We start from the raw sequence: 15,054 nt of genomic DNA on the forward strand, positions 1-15,054 counted from the left end.
CGCCGTGGAGACGTCGACGTGGAGTTTAGAATTCATGTGTTGAAGTTTGCCCGTGAAACTGTTAAACCCTTACACCATTAAATGTTTACATTACCCCCATTCTGCTCCCCGTAGATTTTAATTAGAGGCTGCTGCACTGGTGCCCAGCTTGGCTGTGTTTCTTCACTGGGGGAGGTCGAAATGAAGTAACACTTAGCAGTGTGCCTGTGGGTGACAACAGCAGATGCTTTCAAGTCGTATACCAGCAAAGGGCGCTTTATAAAGAATACCATTAGACTGGTCCTTGATTATTTTGTCACAGTGTTTTCCGTTTTAGTGGTTTAGCGGCGCATGCTAAATGTTGTGGTTTTCACAACAATTCAGAAAATGTATTCCAACACAGCAGCTGGTGGATGCAGGCTGCTGTGTGGTCACTGTCCATGGTGCTGACACAATGTGTAGCACTGGTCATTATAGTGATAACAAAACACATTACTCTTTTTGTTTGTTTGTTTGTTTGTTTGTTTACTGGGGCCGATTGGTTGGGCTACTTCACACATTTGGGAACTGTTGGTCTTGATTCTACCTTGACATTTCTCCTGAAGTTCACATTGTATTGTTTGTACTTTGGTCTGAAGGGTTAAATGAAGCTCCAGGGCAATAATAGAAATGTATGCGCGGGTTTGTAGTGTCCAAAAGTTTAACACACACTGACACATCCACCTTTGATATTGTACGTTTTATACACTGTTGTTTTTCGGGACTATTATCTTCTCTAAGATGAACATGATATCATTGTTTCACTTCGACCAGAGGAACTCTTTGTATAAGGTCAGGCCAGTTTTGGAGGTAAATCATGTCACACAATGGCAGTTAGATTTCTGAATGTATGTCGATCAATAATCAGCTTGGTAAAAGAATAAAACCAAGAAGGGTTAAATACCATGAGAGTGTCAGAGTCACTCGGGACAGTGAACAGGTGCAGGGCAGAAGGAGCAGAAACAGCAGGAATGGCGCAGAATCAGAATCTGAAGAGCTGCAATGTCTGGATGAGAGCTAGAAAGCAAGGGCGTCTGTGTGTTTGTGTGTGTGTGTGTTCAAATGGCGGGGGTTAAACCTTTACACCTTTGGAGAAAGAGGAGGTTAAATCATCTTGCAGAGCGCCGTTCTTGAAGCCCGCTCCAGTACATCTGCTGGTACCCACTATAAATAATGAGCCTATAGGCCGATGCCATAAAGGCAGTTTGCAGTTCTCCCCTCTCATACCGCCCACTATACACTCTCTCTCTCTCTCTCTCCACACACACACACACACACACACGCACACACACACACACGCACACGCACACGCACGCGTGTACAGACACACGCACACGCACTAGAGGTGGGAGTGGATGCTCGTGTAGCTGCTGGAAGCCAGGATGGGATAATCATGCGTGTCTGGCTCCGGGCGTTTATGCAGCTGCCGTTGCTGGATCCGGACTGGACTCGGGGCGCAGGGTGGGTCTAGTTGCCGACTGGAGCTATCCGGACCTCATGTCGATGTTATCAAGCATTCCGAGAAAGACGAGGGCGACGGCCGTGAGAGGAGTTGGTGCAGCTCTTTGAAACGTCCAGGCGAGAGAAATCGACCGTTTTCGCCGATGGAGGACAGAATTCGCCGGTATTAAAGCACAGCGCCGGTTTGGAATAACTTGGAAAAGGTGGGGGGGGGGAGAGAGAGAGAGAGGATACCGAGGGAGCTCTTCTCCTGTTTTCTTCATGGTTTTTTAAACTGGGATAGAGATAGAAACGCACCTGGGAGAACGGATCACTTTTGCATCGGTAATTAGGAGAGGACTGCCTCCTTGGAGCGAGCGGAAGCCGCATCCGACCGACCGGGGGGGGGGAAATACTTGGATGGAGAGGGCGCAGTGAGGGCTGAGAGAGCGGCTTGCCGTGTGAAAGGAGGGGACGGAGGGAGACCGGGCAGTTTGAAGGGACGGGGAGCCAGGAGCGGCGCGGCGGCTCCATGAGCGGCTCCTGCCGGGACAGAGCGCCCAGAGCCCAGCCGGAGCGTCTCCACCGCCGCGGGTAGAAACCCCCCGGGCTTACAGGACGGCGGCCAGTTTGGAAGTTTTGATGCATATGATCACAACCACCATGATTTTCATGATTCTTGGTGCTTCAGTTGTAATGGTAAGACACCACCACCTCCCTCAGCCACAATAAGGCTTTTGAATGTACCCGCTGAGGCTAATATGCGACCAGATTTATCACAAATGTGCCGTAAATGTATCGCATTGTGCGGGGAACCACCTCGGCAGCAGGCCTATCAGTGACATGTGGAAGTAGGTTAGCCTACCTATAATTACCTGCTGTCATAAATAAATAATCTAAGTCCGTTTTGAGGCGAGAGTCCCCCCTCTCTTAGAATCGAGGAGGATCTGCCAGGGCTATTTGCTCTCCTCTCCTTCGCGGTCCTCCGTGTTGTTATGCATCTTTACAAGAATGAAAAGAATCCCCCGCTGTCTGTAGGAATAGCCTAGCCTATTGCTTGACATGTCCCAGCTGACTTGCATGGTTCTTTGCAGGCGATAGCCTGTTTAATGGACATGAACGCACTACTGGACCGCTTTCACAACTACATCTTACCGCATCTACGAGGGGAGGACCGCGTCTGTCACTGCAACTGTGGAAGGTAAATGCCGTCGTCCTCGCACAATATTTGGGATAAACATGGTGGTGGTGTGTGTGTGTGTGTGTGTGTGTGTGTGTGTGTGTTTCTTTTTTTTTTTTTTCTCCACCCGTCAATTCTTAATTTGCAGAAGAGGCCTCGAAGATTGGTGGCGGTGAAGCAGCCTGGCTGTTCTCTTCCATCTTCTTACAGGTTTCATCATTCGCTCCGACAGAAAGCCCGACGACACGTTTGGTCGCGGCGTGTTTTTTTTTTTTATTATTTTTTATTATATTGCCTACATCTGCTGCTAGGATTACGGCTTTGCTGCATATACGAAGGTGTGTGTGTGTGTGTGTGTGTGTGTGTGTCGGAGCCATAAATAGGTAATGAACTATGAGCAATATAAGGCCGTTCAAAAAAAAAACAATCTGAGCATCAAGTGCACTGTGCGACTCACGCAGGCCTGCGAGAATATAAACCTGCTGGGCCAATTATGAACATATGAGCGTTGAAGTGAGCTGGTTATGGCTTAAGAAGTGCTATGGGGCTGAGGGCACCTGCTGTTTGTGCTGTCACAGTGAGAGCAGGTTTGAAGTGTGGGTGGGGGGGGACAGCAGCAAGACACTCATTAATAAATTAATTCGGATTGGATGAACGTTATTATGCATCTTCCATCAGCAGCATGCATGTAATACAGCAGGCTGTGTTGTATGAGCAGACACACAGAGCAGAGTGGGCCTCTCTGCTTTTTTTTTTCTTCTTTTTTTTTCTCCTGGTCTCAGTGCCTGAGGGTATGGCAACAGTGTTGGAGCAAGATTTAAAGTAAGAGTCCTTTTATCCAATAGACTCACACCTATATTGTCCTCAGATATTAGATCGTGGCCGACCCATGTCCTGCAGGCAGCCTAGCCGCAGCCAGGAGAAGGGATCAGTGTTTTTGGGGAGGGAAATGTCACTGTTCATTGCTGGTGCAAGCTGAACAGATGCACATTAAAACAAAACAGCAGCCTATAGTGTGCACGCTGCAGTGAGGGGGTAGATGTACTAGCAGTTCGTTAGCAGCATCCACAGTGTGTCTTTGTTTTGTTTTGTGTTTTTTTTTTAGCCTGCAAATCCAGAAATGGGTCATCATCAGGTGCTATTCGATTACGCTTGTCAGGGAGGGGTAATCTGAGTGAAAGTTTGGAAAGGCCTCTCGCACACACTGACGGATGTGATTTGATATGGACTAATCAAGACAGGAAAATATGTTTGGAGACAGGATTTGTGATGAGATGATGCACCACTGATAGTCTTATTGAGTAATATTTTGACAATCATGTCATCCGTGCTACTGCCAAAAGGGTCTCGGTTGTGAATGCAAGCGGGATTTAAATAAAGTAGCAGCATAAAGTAGCAATTTCTGTATTTATAATGCCAAAATGATCTTTTTTTTTTAACCAAGACAGGTATTTAGCAATGCACAGGCACTGATAAAACAGTGAAACTCCAAATCACTGGCCCACCTGCTAGTGTTCAGGTTACTGTACCCGCACAGTGTCTTTCACTGACCTGGAGACACTACTGAATGAGACTCAGTCATCTGCTTTCACATATCCAGCAGAAACAAGGGAGGGAATAAACAGAGCAGAGCTGAGCTTGGACTTCACTCGCCTGCCCTCCCATCCGTGAGGTGTGGAGGTGTCGTGACGCCCACAGCGCTCACCTTATCAAGCTTGAGGACACAGCCAGTGTCATTTTCTTTGGCAGCCTCTGTGCTCTGATTTGGATGTAGTTGTAGCTTCTCTGACGGGGCGAAGCCTGGCCTACAATAACCTAGGAGTGGGCTGTGTGTGTGTTGCCAGGTGCGCCCTGCTTATTGGCGTCATGCTGTAGAATGAGATCTATCTAAATGTTCTTTTAAATTAAATTAAATCATTTTTTTTATACCAGAAAAGGCCACATGCAGGGTGCAGGTGAACAGGACTTTAAACTTAAAAGGTACACAGGCAGCATGAAATAATCCTTTATTTGATTTACAGGAATTTGGGCAAAGAGGGAAAAGAAAAACACCTGCAGGAATCTTTACACAAAGCTTGGTTTTGTTTTTCTTGAGTAAATGTTTTGGTGTTAATGGACCTCGGTGGCTGTATGGCTCATGTCAGTGAGGTTCCGACAGGGGGTTTGATCCCCCATGTGGCCCTGCTACTCCTTCAGCAAGATACTTAAGGTGCTAATCTGCAAGATCTGTTGTTTTTTTTCCTCCATATTCAGTACTAAGTGCTGTGGTGTTTCTGCACTGCACTTCCCAGAGATCATCTGTCAATCAAACGGCATGGGTGGATTTTCTGTTAATGAGGTTGCATTTCTGTGGGTGGAGATATTTTATTTGTCCATAGGTGCTCTTGATACTCCCTCAATCTTCCTCAACGTGCGCCAGACAAGTCGGGCACATCAGTAAAACTTTCAGCTGACTTCCAGTTCATCATTTTATGTCAGTCAGTGATAGGCAAAGCAGATATTTATTTAAAAATGTAAATCTGTCTCTTGCACACCCTTTAAATGTATTGAAGTGCAATAGTAAATCACCAGAGAACTCGTTTATTGTAAAAAAAAAAGTGTTAATGACCTTAAAAGGCTGCATCAGTCCAAACCTGTTATCAATGCAACGTCCCAAAGTGTTTGAGCAGAGGTGTGTATCTGTACTCACTCCCTTGCAGTGTTTGTCAGACAACTGCCTGCGTTGTTAGATTGGAAAAAGCCTTCATCCTCTCTCAGGAGAAGGAAGGTAATACCAGTATAGTAAGACTCACACGAGCCGAGTCAACGCTGGACAATTTGGCAAAGTGAGCGTAAAGACGAGGATGACTGTCGGTCGGTAGCTGCTGCAACAGTTGATGCACAGAGCTGTATGGGGTGTTGTCATGCGTGTTATCACAGATCTACTGCTAACACCAGTTGTCTTCAAATTTGCATTCTATCAATGTAACATTTCCATATTTTTCACCACAGTTCCTCTTTCTTATCCTGTGAGACGCGGACACCTGGTTAGCGGCAATCACACACACCCCGTGGATTTGAGGAAAAACAATTAAAACTGGATTCACGTTGAGTCTTTTCATGTCTCTCATACTTGGAACAAACGTAAAGAGACCTTCTAGTAAAAACCTGTTTGGATTTAGAGTGATTTTCCAAAATGACGTGAAAATGACGAAGCCCATTGCTAGTTGTGAGATAATTCAAGAACTGTACTTAAACAATTGGTGCATCTTAAATGATGTATTTGTCTTTAAATTGTATTTATCCAGAAAGGTTTGTACAGAGCAGATATGGCCCTCACCTGTTTGGATATTGGAGTAAATCCTTGTTAAAAGATAACAGCAGTCGCGGAAGGAGGAAGCAGGGTGTTGCTTATTCTTATTTCAGGCGGAGAGCTTTTTCTGAACATTCACAATCACAAGCCAGTCTCCTTAAATTTTTTCAGCCACAGCTGCCTAAAGTGCTGCCTTGGGATCCCCAAGGGTCCTTGAGAGGGCTTCAGGGGGTTTCCAGCAAAGTGCAGATTAGTGCAATTTGATTCAAATTTAGATAGAAATCTCTAGACATCATCCAAGTTAGAATGGGTAATAAAATATAAAAAAACGCCATATATAAGGTAGACAGTTTTATATATATATATATATATATACACACAAAAATGGCTTAAATACACTATATGTATATCTTCAAACTGTCCATGATCCTCGGGGTCAAGGACATTTGGAACGTCCTTTTTCAGGGAAAGGTTATACAGGCGAGTGACAAAATAAAGGTAACACCTAAATAAGTTAGTAAGTGGAGAAACAAATATAACAAATATAGATGTATCCATACAGGATGTGGGGGCTCACTAAATGGTCTGATTAGTCTGAAAATGATGTGAGTCATATGCTATGGCCTTCACAGTTACCCGACCTGGTTATGTATTATGCGTATTATACAGCCCCTTTCCACCACCATCATCAAAACACAAAATGAGGGAATATTTATTGGAAGAATGGCGCTCATCCCTCCAGTAGAGCTCCAGTGAATATATGTGAGCAACACTGAAGCTGGATTGGAGGCCGGTGGGAGCCAAATAGTTTACTTTATGTTGGTTTTTCCTTTAGTTTGTCACCCAACTCTATGTCTTTGAGATGGCTAAGAAATGTTAATTTGTATCTTTGATTCATAAAATGATATGTTGGTTTGTGTATATCTAATATTTCCATTCCCCTGCCTGTCCTCCCCCCTAGGCATCATGTCCACTATGTAATCCCATATGATGGGGACCATTCCTTGGTGGACTCATCAGAGAACTACTTTGTGAGTGACAGTGTGACCAAGCAGGAGATGGACTTGATGCTGGGGCTGCTGCTGGGCTTCTGCATCAGCTGGCTGCTGCTGTGGCTGGACGGAGTCCTACACTGTGCCGTCAGGGCCTGGAGGGCGAGCCGCTACTACGGTAAGCTGGACACTGTCTGCTGGTCTGCTGCAGATACACATGAACACAACTCAAACAAGAGCTCAGCAATCCCTAAAATACCATACAAATCATTCTCTATTCATTTTGGGTTTGTGTGAATGGACCGCTGCATGACAGGAAACAACATGTTCACGGGGGAAATAACAAAGTATCTACAATTTAAAGCAGGATTTGTGGGGCAAATTGCATCAGCAAAATGCTTGTATGCAGAAATCTGTGTATTTGTGTCTATCCACCATGTATCTGCATGTGCAAGTGCTTGCCAGGTTAACACAGCAGTTGGTGGAGCTCTGGTAAATGACCTTCCCCCCCATTGCTTGGCCCATTTTTGGCTCCTCTCACTATTTTTTTCCTTCAGTTTACTGCGACTTCTCGGAAAATCATAGCTAAACCTTCCAACTGTGTGATGATTCAGACATAGGCTCAGTTGAGGTAAAACTAAATTTAAATTGCTGTCTGCCAAAATACCCCAAACCTTATTTCACTAATAATCCTCCTAATGTGTTTTCAGGAAACAACAGTAGTCATATGCTAATGTAATAGCACCACCATTAAATGTAATTACTATGTTCTGAATATATTAAACTCATTATTTATAGGAAAATTATTCAATGAGACAACAAAATCATACCTCAATGAGAACTGCGATAATATCGACTCTCAAAAACAGAAGTGACTGTAACTACCATTTTATCCAAATTCAGGATAGAGAATATGAAAGCAGCACTTTTTAAAAGACAGGTCTCGAATTATTCCTTTTTTGTTGTTTCTGTCACAAACTGCTGATTCACATTAAATTCCCTACAGATATTTACATGGTAAATATGGCACACAGTAGTGTAACCACCGTATTGTATTGCTATGCTCTAGCAGGTCTTTAAGTATTAGCCCCTTAGCTAAAATGCTGTGTTAAAAAGATTGGACCAAACAGAAAAGTCGATGTCCTTGTGACAGCCGATGTCAAACCATATCACTTCTCAGCATGTTTGGTTGAATCACTTTTCAGCAATGGTTTGGATTAAATGTCAGACGTTTAGTGTTCCAAGCCGGGTCTGACAGAATAACCTCTGCTTACTATAGCCTCTGTGCACCACTGTATTATGCTAAGTTAATGCTCTCATCGGGGACACTGCAAGAGCAAAATAGCAAAGCAATGCAGTAAAATGAAATAGAATATTAATGGGAACTGAAATAATGGAGATGACGCAACCTCCAATTAACACTTGGTCGAGTTAAACCTCAGTGGGAAGACCAAAAGCATGCATGTTACGTTAATGATAAAGAATCATCTTCTATATACAAAGTATTATACAGTGTAAGGTAAAGATAGCTTTATAGATTGTCAAAATGTATTAACATACTGAAAATTATGAAATAAAAGTATGAATATAAAATTGGAGAATGCTGAAAGATAAAAGTGAGGCAAAGGATTTAAAATAGGACACTAGCTTTGAAAGCTTGAGATCCTCATGCACGGACCTGCACAGCTGAGGGGCCCAGACAGTAAACAGAGGTCTCCCTTGGTGATGAGGAGAGACTTGGGCATCATTAGAAGGGCCCTGAAAAAGGATCTTAAGAGCAGCAATCAGGCTCACTTGGGGTCGACAAATCACACAAATAAGCTGATTTAAACCTTAAAATCAATTCTACAATTAACAGGCAGTCTGTGAAGGGAAACAAGGATTTAGGTAATGTGGTCAGTTTTCTTGGAGAGTGCGATTAGCCTCTGAGCGGTGTTCTCAGTCAACTGTAGTATGTTGATATTTCTCCTGCTAAGACCACAAATGCGTCACAACAATCAAGCCTGGAGGTGATAGAAGCATGCATGACCTTCTCCAGGGCTGCAGATAAAGGAAAAGATATCATCTTACGGATGTGCCCTTGTTAAATAAAACACAATTACACCACTTGAGCTTCTAATGACAGACCTGAGATTGTGGGCAGTACGCTTCATGTTTGTTGACAGGCTAACCAGACTACACATAAGATAATTAGTAGCGCTTGTACAGGGGCCAGGAGGGGTAATTGTTAGGATCTCTTGGAGTCTTTAAAATGTTTGGACATCCAGCACTTATTATGAGAGAGACACACAACATAATGCAGGATACATGAATGCAAAGCTTTATTGGACTTTGAAACAGCGTGTCAGCTATGATAGGGTACCCCAATGAGAGTACCCCGAGGAGAGCATATTAATAGAGAAAGTTCAGGGATCCGAGATAGACCCTTGGGGGACTCCACGACTGAGTGGGGCCCATCAACCTCAACAGAGCTCTAAAGGTGCTGGTAGGCGTATTTTTGAGCTTTGGTCAGAGCCAATGCCAGCTGTTTCCCCTAAGCTACTCACTTGCAGAGACATGAGAGTGGTCTCTATCTTCTCATGTAACTTTCAGGGAAAAAACAAATAAGCATACTTCCTAAAATGTCAAACTGTTCCTTTAATGATCCTAGAGCAACCCTATACTTATTATAGAAAGTGGTTTTAATCTTTTTACACGGAAGCTACATTGAAGATTGGGAGCAGGTTGTTGAGCGGGGATGACTTTAAGTCGCTGAATCAGAAAATTAAATTCATCTTTTCACAGCTTATAAGAGTTGGCAGAAACCGTGCAGTACCTTTTCCACTTGAATTCAGCTGAGACACGCCACGGGAAATATGTGTTTGTTTGTCTGTATTGTTTATGATGCCATTGGTACGTGTGTGGTATTTTGTTTTCTTGTCGCACAGAGCTGTCGATTTAAGTTGGCACGTGTCCTTTTGCATGCCTAATTGAACTAGAGCAGAAACCACTCTCTACCGGCACAAACCAGCAATGTGCTGATCTCGTTTTGCAGCACACCCAGTGACATTCAGGTGTATTCGTCCCACCCAACAAAGCTAACAGTCTGTGCACTCCGGCACAGTCCTGAAAAGATGTCTAATCAGCCGAAATAATTAAAATCACCGCAGATTTAAGTTGGATGTGCAGGTCCTTTAACTCAACTAACGATATTGCTTTCGCCTCAAGAGTAGCTGTATGTCCCAGAGATGTGTGCACGTCAAGGCCAATCATTGAGAACATTCCCGACTGCGCAGTGGTTCAGTAGTTAGCACTGCTGCACCACAGTAACAAGGTCCTGGTTGAACTCTGGCCCTGTGACACATAAATATGACCGTGAGTTGATAGAGGTAAGGGAAACATGAGAATAAGAACCATTCATTACAGCTACTATACATGATGTGTAAAATGGGGGTTATATTTACAGGTTTGCAGAAAGCCACAGACTGTGTCTTCGATGTGTAAAAGTGCACAGCTTGTCAATTCATTCCAGTCATTACACTGAAGATGTACTGAATTATTGTGCAGTACTTTGAGAAATTTGATGTCTAATGAGAAAATCTGGCCAAGCTGTTATTTGTTTGAAACATGCATTGCTTTTGTGCGATAACCAGTGCAATACATATATGAGTACACATACACAGCGGTTACCAAGACTGGTCCAAACCAGGCTCGAGAATCAGAGAGATGGAGAAGTGACTTCACCCCCACCATCTGCTGTGGTGTAGTGAAAGCTACATTCCCACATACCATGTGTTTAAATCCAACCAAGTGTGATAGTTGCTCTCTAATTTCCTGTCTCCTGTCAGCGCTCTCTCTGAAATATCTCTTTCATTTCTCTTATCATCTCCTCCTGACAGATGAAGGATGCATGTTACTTACTAAAAAAAAAAAAAGAAAAAGAAAGAAGAGGAATGCGGCAGGTTTAATGAGACAGAACATGTGGTGTATAGTTCACCAACCATTGCGTGTTTGTGCAGACACAAGCAAAGAAATAAAAGCAGCCGTTGGACTCGCGTGGGGGATCACGACATGACATGCATGAAGTCTAGCGCTCGGCTGAAGAGACGTCAACCCCCGGCAACGCAGAGGGTTCATCTCTGTGCGCTGTGGCAAGATGTTCACTGATGAGCTGAGTGTTAGCATCCTGGATTAGTGTTTTAGTGTCTCACGGTCATGGCAGCTTCACAGGCCCTTTCCTCCCAGCCAGGATCACACTCCAGAGGGAAACATCAACAGAGGTTTTGCATTCTTTTGGCACAAATAAGCTACATTTAAAAGATACCGAATGTTGTAGCAAAGATCTTACAAACAGGATTTGGAGAAACGGGTTGAACATTCTGTCTGCTCTCTGCTGTGCGGCACACAGTGTTGGGGCAGGCCTGTGTTGTGGAGGTGGCCTGGATCCTCAGTTTTAAGGATAATGCTAAAGTAGGTGATGTGTGACCTGGATACTTGGGCCGCCATGGAAAAGCTCCTCAGGCAGGATGGGAAAGTATCAAGCAACGATCAAAGGATGATTAGTTCTTTGAAATCAAACTCAAAGTGCGCTATTATGGGTTCTTAAGATAGAAAATATCATGCGGTGTTCAGATTTTTCAGTGTTTTTAGGAGCTGCTACAACAAACAAGGGGCTTGAATTGTACAAGCTTTGATAGTTGCAGGCTGCTGCTTTGCTCAGAGGTGTGGAAGGTTTTTGCAGCAGCGAGTGAGACAACGCTGTTTTCTCCAGTGTGAAATACATCATCATAAAAAAATTTAAAAAAACACCCAGAGAGGAGGGAACATCCATATTCATTAGCAGCAGTTATAGAGTGGGGGGATATAGGCTTCTTCTTTTGTACTGGGAGGGAATGCCCCTCGCTTCTGTGTGTGTGTGTGTGTGTGTGTGTGTGTGTGTGTGTGTGTGTGTAGGCAGTGACGTTGATGCTAGGTCACACTTGTTTAGCCTCCCCGAGATGAGGAGTGAAGGTGAGGCTGACAGAGCGGGGAAGGGTGTGTGTATGTGTGTGTGCAGGATGGAGATGCTGTCACATCCCCACCCCCACTTACACACACACACACACACACACACACACACACACACACACTCTCTCTCTCCTCCAGAGCTATAAATAGAATGAGAGAGAGCAGCTGGAATGGCAAGTGAGAAGCACACACACACACACACACACACACACACACACACAGTGCATTGAGATGCACATTGATTCCCACTGCTTTTTCCCCCTCCTAATTCTATCTCTAGCTCCTCCCTCTTCACTTATTGAATCTACTCCTGGCCATTTCCTTTACAATGCTTCCTGCTGCCCCCCCCCCCCCCCCCACCTATCGCTGATGTGCTCTGAATATCTGATACCAGAGTCTCCTTTGTAAAGAAAGACAAACACAAAAACTATCTCCAAAATGGACAAAATGATGACTTGGCGTTCAGCATTAACCCCCCTCTCCTCTAAAAGAGCATAACAATTGTGCCTTCGCCTCCCATTTTCTGCCACGCATTATCATTTCTCCCGACTCCGTCTCCATCCCCATCCTTTTATTCAAATGAGAGAAGCCTGTCTTCGTTGCCCCTTTTCCTTTGGATACCCTTCAGAGCAGTCCTTGTGGACAGCATACCCATTCACAGCTATAAATAACTCACTCGCTCTCTCTCCCTTCTCACCTCCCTTCCACCCAACACCTCACCCCCCCCCTCCTGCCCAACTCCACCCCTCCTCTTGCTCATCCCAGAGCAGGGCCATTTGCTACTGGGTTTGCTGTCTGGGGCTCTCCCCTCCTTTTCTCTCTGCTGTCTCTGTGGACCTCGCTCCGCCTCGCCGGCTCCAGTTTATAACCTGACAAGCACGAATGTCTGCTCCTGCTCCGCCATTCCCCTCTTCCAGTCATACACCTCACATTCACAAAATCCCAGGTCGGCCTTTCTTTTATAAAGCCTGTGTATTCTGTATGCACAGCATGGGGGCTGCTAATTGGTCAAAGACAAGGAAGACACATTTGACACATAAAAAAAATGAGGGTTCAGCCTTAATCTCAGTCCAAAATCCTTTTGACAGTAGAGAAATAATGCCAAGACACTGTCACATGTGCAACAGCCCAAAAACAAATGTGAAGAATCAAGGGCAACACCATGGTGCACTTGGAGAGATTGATGCCATTTACCATTCACATCCAATATTTCAATGTTCCAATCTTTTATCTTGTCTCGGTCGCTCTGCCCTCACTGAAAAAAGTCACCCCTTTTCCCCCAGAATTAAAAGCTGTTGCAGCTATGATGAAGCTGGTGGCTAAAGAAACATATCAAACATCAGCTCTTCCAGTCTCAGGTCTGTGTGGAGCTCATAACTCACAAAAACCTCAATGCATCCTATTCTGGGTCATTTTTTTTTTTGGTTTAACTGGCCCATCTTTGAAAACACTAAATGCTGTATGGAAGGTGTGATTTTGAGTTGTGTTCCTGTCAGGGTCGAGAAGCAGAAGTTAGACTATCAGGGAACACTCCAACTCTCCACAGACACTGAGCATGGCAATGAAAAGAAAAGGAATCATATCAGAGATCGACAAAATGACGAGTTAATATCAACCTAGCCCTTAATTCATACACGCGGTATTACAGGAGAGAATGAGCGTCTCGTTCACAATAACATCGAAAAGGACAGTTCACTGCACAGAGATCAGTCCTCTGTGTTGCTCGTTGTTATGTCTTTTCTGCCTCTAACTGGATTTGGAGCCAGAAAACCAGGCTAAGAAGGACTTTACACTATTGTGTGTCTTGATCTCATGAGTGTGATGTCTGGCTGTGTCGTCGTCCGAAAGCCTGCACGCAGTTGTCTTTGCTCGTGTCTGCACAACTACAAAAGCAAGACAGTGTTGGTTTAAACAGTGAAGCACATATACAGCCGGTACACTTTTTCATGTACAGCAGTGAACAGGAGTAACGTGGGGGCGCAGAGAAGGAAGTAATCAATGTTGTGACATGTTGTGATTATGACAAAGTATCGACACTCTGGCATCAGTGTCACCAGCAACTTTGCTTACAGGCACCCGCTTTCTAGGCATCAATGCTTGCATTTTTGTAACATTTACATTAAAAAAAAAGACATTAAATCACTTTTGAATAAATCCAAATGATGAAATAGTATAACCTGAAGGCGACTGCTGTTTTGTTAAACAAAACTTGGCAAAAGAAATCTTACTTTTAAAAGCTGCATGTAGGACTCATGACCTCAGTATTTCTACAACGCTGGCTATGCCACTGACTGTTTTAAATCTCAACGATCTAAAAAGCAGTACATAAATACACGACAGGTTTCACGGCTGCTTTGTTTTGTCATTCATGTGTTTTTAGTCATTTACTTTTTTACAGTTTTGCAGAGTATTTCCAATGGATGTTGTATTTCTTGCCATAATAATCGCATATATTATTTGGATGGGATCCAACTGTGACTCACTCTGTGATTCCAGGCTCTATTTTCAGGAATCAAAAACAACTTCCAATAGACAACTAATCCTTCTGTTCAATTCTAGCATTCAAGAAAAGGCCAATATAAGCTGCTGGCCGCAAGCTAACACCTGCTTCCTCTGTTGCCTCTCGTCTTCTTCCTCCAGATACCCCGTCCTGGTCATGGCTGCCCCAGTTCTGCAACCTTCGAGACCTCCGTCGCCGAGCCCAGCTCAGACAGCTGGAAGACTCCAGCGGGAACATGGTCCACATCAAGCAGAAGCTCTACCACAACGGCCACCCTAGTCCCCGCCACCTCTGACTCTAAAAAAACAAAATAACAAAAAAAAAAAAAAAATCCTAGACCCCCTCCCCTAAAAATCCTTCTCCTCTCCTCTCCAAAACCCCTCATCCCAAACTGCCCCTTGGCCAACTGTTGCCTCAGAGACCCTGGAAAACTGCCCTCCCACTGTTCATAACATGGCCCCCTTAAACCCCTTTGACAGGACTTTCTTATGCCTAAACCCGGCCCCTGTCAGCACTAAAAAAAATCCCAAAATGGAGCAAGATGACAATTATTTGTTGCCACTGAAATCTTGTCTTATGTCCATGTCCACCATTGTGGGAGGAGGAAGAAAAAAGAAAACATTTTTAAGGGTGTTTTTTCTGTATA

General features: G+C 44.2%; 1 protein-coding gene across 1 annotated transcript; it reads left to right on the plus strand.

Moving 5' to 3' along the window:
- Positions 1 to 2,100: 2,100 nt before the first annotated feature.
- On the plus strand, positions 2,101 to 14,703 carry tmem240a (transmembrane protein 240a). The gene is made up of 4 exons (XM_070911141.1): positions 2,101 to 2,157; positions 2,553 to 2,659; positions 6,892 to 7,100; positions 14,549 to 14,703. The coding sequence occupies exons 1-4, from the start codon at positions 2,101 to 2,103 to the stop codon at positions 14,701 to 14,703; spliced, it is 528 nt and encodes a 175-aa protein (XP_070767242.1).
- The last annotated feature ends 351 nt before the right edge of the window (positions 14,704 to 15,054 follow it).

Source organism: Enoplosus armatus, chromosome 8, assembly GCF_043641665.1.
Source record: "Enoplosus armatus isolate fEnoArm2 chromosome 8, fEnoArm2.hap1, whole genome shotgun sequence".
In the NCBI taxonomy this organism is placed as follows: domain Eukaryota; kingdom Metazoa; phylum Chordata; class Actinopteri; order Centrarchiformes; family Enoplosidae; genus Enoplosus; species Enoplosus armatus.